This window comes from Cucurbita moschata, unplaced genomic scaffold (genome assembly GCF_002738365.1).
Source record: "Cucurbita moschata cultivar Rifu unplaced genomic scaffold, Cmos_1.0 Cmo_Scf00001, whole genome shotgun sequence".
Lineage (NCBI taxonomy): Eukaryota > Viridiplantae > Streptophyta > Magnoliopsida > Cucurbitales > Cucurbitaceae > Cucurbita > Cucurbita moschata.
This window is the reverse complement of record NW_019268517.1, coordinates 10,455,319-10,458,826: the sequence shown is the minus strand read 5'-3', so window position 1 is coordinate 10,458,826 and position 3,508 is coordinate 10,455,319. Positions and strand designations below refer to the sequence as shown.

The 3,508-nt window shown below is 38.4% G+C and overlaps 2 protein-coding genes across 2 annotated transcripts in view; one reads left to right on the top strand and one right to left on the bottom strand.

Moving 5' to 3' along the window:
- The window catches only part of LOC111451359 (HMG1/2-like protein), a 2,217-nt gene extending 1,844 nt beyond the window's left edge, over window positions 1-373 (bottom strand). Inside the window, exons 1-2 of the mRNA XM_023092121.1 lie at window positions 201-373; window positions 51-105 (exon numbers count right to left, since the gene is read on the bottom strand). Of these exons, the coding sequence (XP_022947889.1) occupies window positions 51-97 (47 nt within the window). The 5' untranslated portion in view covers window positions 98-105; window positions 201-373. The remainder of the gene's footprint in view (window positions 1-50; window positions 106-200) is intronic.
- A 506-nt stretch (window positions 374-879) lies between these two features.
- Window positions 880-3,508, top strand: part of LOC111449636 — a 4,286-nt gene continuing 1,657 nt past the window's right edge. Inside the window, exons 1-6 of the mRNA XM_023089989.1 lie at window positions 880-1,035; window positions 1,426-1,505; window positions 1,638-1,708; window positions 2,996-3,066; window positions 3,152-3,233; window positions 3,341-3,390. Coding sequence (XP_022945757.1) covers window positions 925-1,035; window positions 1,426-1,505; window positions 1,638-1,708; window positions 2,996-3,066; window positions 3,152-3,233; window positions 3,341-3,390 — 465 coding nt within the window. The 5' untranslated portion in view covers window positions 880-924. The remainder of the gene's footprint in view (window positions 1,036-1,425; window positions 1,506-1,637; window positions 1,709-2,995; window positions 3,067-3,151; window positions 3,234-3,340; window positions 3,391-3,508) is intronic.

The following is a 3,508-nucleotide window of genomic DNA, read 5'->3' as shown; positions in this document are numbered from 1 at the left end:
AAAAAAAAAAAAAAAAAAAAAAAAAAGACTTCAGTTAACTATGAACTCACTTAGAATCGGCCTTTTTAGGAGCCGCCTTGGATTTACCGCCCTTCATGACGAATCCTGCAGAAAAACAAGCGAAAAATAGGTTAAAAAACCGTAGGAGAGACGGACGAAGAAGAAGAAGCTTGCAAGCGGCGGAGAAATTAGGAGTTTACCTGTAAAACTCTAGGGTTTGGGAGGAAGATAAGGAGATTTAGCTTTTCTTGGTTCGTGTTTGGCGTTAGGGATTTGGCTTCACTGTTATGTGGAAAGGCTTTGAAGAGCAAGAGCGAGAGGGATATGAAGGGGGGGAGTCGGTTTCGCTAGAGAGAGAAAGAGAGAAATCGCGAGATCAATTGAAGTCTGGGTTTAGGCGGGATTTCAAAAATCTTTTGCCACGTCATCGATCCGCGTCCTCGTTTCTCATTGGCTCCTCTTTGCCTCTTCCCTTTTGCTTTCCGCTCTTTTGTGTTTCCTTTGTGTGTTGTTTGCAATTTCTTCGCTGTGGATTGTTCCATCTAAGCAGATCCGGCACGTGAGTTAAAGCCCGTTGTTTTGCTACGAAATGACCGATTTGCCCCTCCCTCGTTCCATATCGTCCCTCCCCTTGTTTACAACTTATCAGAATAAACGTGATAAAACGATTAACGCGTCTTGAGGTCATCATTGATCTCACTAGTTGAGGGTATTTTTGTAACTTCTGTTCTTGTTAAGATATTTTCTTTCTTCCATTAAAACGCTGCGTTTTGTATCCCAACAACTTGGGCTGGGCCTTGGATTTGAAGCCCATTTTTTATTACGGAGCCCAATGCCTGGCCCAACTTCTTCCTGAATAACCTTCGTCGTCGCAAGATTTTTGGATTCGTTAATTTACGGTGGCGCTAAAGAGAACCTCCGGAAATGGAAGCGGAAGAAATCGTAGAGCATCGGAACTCGATTGTGGCTCCGTCCATTTTTTTGATCGTCATTGCTTTTCAGTTTCTCGCCGGATGGCTGGATCACCTAAAGAAGGTTCGTCTTTTCCTTGATTTTCTTTTTTCCGTCCGAATTCTTTTCATGTTTGTATAATCTGTCGTTCTTACGTTTCAACCTTAAACTTGTCGTTAATAGTTTAATTTTGAGCTTTACCTCAAATTTCGGACTGTAGTGCGTTTCAGTTTTTCGTTGACAAACTTCAGAATGCAATATAGCCAACTGAGCTTCATTAAGTTCACGATATTGGATTGGAGACGTGGCGATTTGATGATTAGTTTAACGACGTGATGGAATCAATCTGGAGATCTGTTGATATTTTCATTCTTAATATCTAAGAATTTGCATTGTTATAGTTGTTGTCCGTCCAATCTTGTCAACGTGTTTGTTTTGACACAATCGTGTTTCAATCATGTATGTAATGTTCAGCGAGGTTCCAACAACCAGGTGGAAATGGAGTTGCGCAAATCAATAAAGCAACTTCTGAGGGAGGCAAGCACCTTATCTCAGTACGTAATTTCTCTAGCTCGGTTCAAGGTTAAAAGTGCATAATTCGGTTCAAATCACTCATCCTGTACGATTGGTTATAATTCTTATGACTATCTTGGGGATCATGTTCACTTGCTTTTTCGTTCGTGTAGACCATCTACATTTGCACAAGCTGCAAAACTTCGGAGATCGGCTGCCGCTAAGGAGAAGGAACTGGCAAATTGTGAGACTAATTAATTGATCCCCAAAATCTCATATCTTCCTTCAATTTACTTTTTCTGTTGTTGTTGTCTTTTTTTTTTTTTTTTTTTACTGGTGCGTTGTCAAAAGAATATTGTGAAATGCTTTATAAAACTTCTTATCGATAACCGGTAGGCAAACAATTTTGCTCTTGTAGTATGGTAAGGTTTGTTATATGAATCATCGATGCACAAGCAGTTCTTGAAGATATTGCTTGAAGTATTGACTGCTATGTGATATAGTATTCTCAGGATTTGGAGCTTAAGCAACCATTTAGCTATTGACCATTGAAAAGATTGGTTCTCAAATTTAAGAAACCATGGTTTATAGGCTCTAAACTAACAGTAACACGGCTGTGTATGCTGGTAAATGTGATTGCCACTGCTTCCAATTGAACTGGTTATTTATGGATGCAAATTCATCCAAGACGGTGCTCATACTGCAAGTCATGATGTCGTATTATGAATTATGGTCCTATGAATTGGGTGGAGTCCCTTGAATGACCTCGGATCTGTAGTATTCTTCTGCATGGGTGGGAACCGAAGAAATTTTATGAATGTCATAGCAAGTTGAAAGCAACTTCTCATTGGTAAAATTGGTCTTATTCTGGGAATCATGTTGAACGTAGGCATCAGCCCAAGCAAATTGGAGAATTTGATCTGGTCTATTGTGAAGTATTAAAAGCACTTCGTGATTGAAGTGTTGGCATCCAACTAATACAGGATTTGAGTTTGACGTAGATTGACTCATGTCAGTATGTTATGACATGCTTTTTATCCCTCGAATCTAACATCGACCAAAATTGTTCCTGAAATATTGTATGTAGTTGTAGTTTTTGACTGCCATGTTTTCATGTTGTGTCACGTTGTGTGTTTATGTATCTATTTCTTTGGTTACATTAATTCCCTTTTTTGGCCCTTATTAGGTACCATTTTACAGTTACTTGTGAAGCACTGATAATATATGGGATTTACCAAGGTTATCTGTTTTCAATAATTTGTTTCAAGTTTTCCAACTAGCGAGAGTAATGTTTCGTGAACTTGTATTTTTCTTTTGTCTAAAATTCAATATCACTCAAAATGCATCTTGAAGGCAAATTGTTATAAAAGAACAGTAAAATAGCCATATTTATCAAGATAGCGTAGCCTTGACTTCTGTTCATTTTATTTCAGTCGTTTTCTGCCATTAATTGCTTCCCATCCCTTCAGTATTACTTAATAACATGCTTCAGATTACACCTTAGATTCTATTTGAATGACATTGCTTCCAGATCAAGAATCACGTAGTAAGAAGATCAAGTCGTCATATGGTTTATATAGTCGAGTACTGCTGATATCAAAGGTTATTATATTATTACTGAATTTTCTAATAAGTGTGTGTTCATATGTTGGATGTTTTCTTAAGTAAATATCTTGTGGTCGTGTAGGTTTTGATATATATTGTTCTGGTTTGCTGGTTTTGGAGGGCTTCTGTTGCCACTGTGCCCCATCACCTTGTACAGCCATTTGGTAATCACTCTCACCGCCAGCAGGATTTCTGAAGAACAATTATTATAGAGAAATGTCATTTCATTTTAAATTTTAACTATTACTTCTTGATACTCTCCCTTCTGCAGGAAGATTTTTATCTTGGAGGGCTGGAGGTACCGTAAATGATTACGTGAAGGTAGAACAATAATCACTTCTCAATTACCTGCAAATAACTCTTAGATCATTATGCGTTTCTTTTATCCCTAGAGAATAACATACCTGATACCACCACCAACACCCCCCCCCCCCCCCCC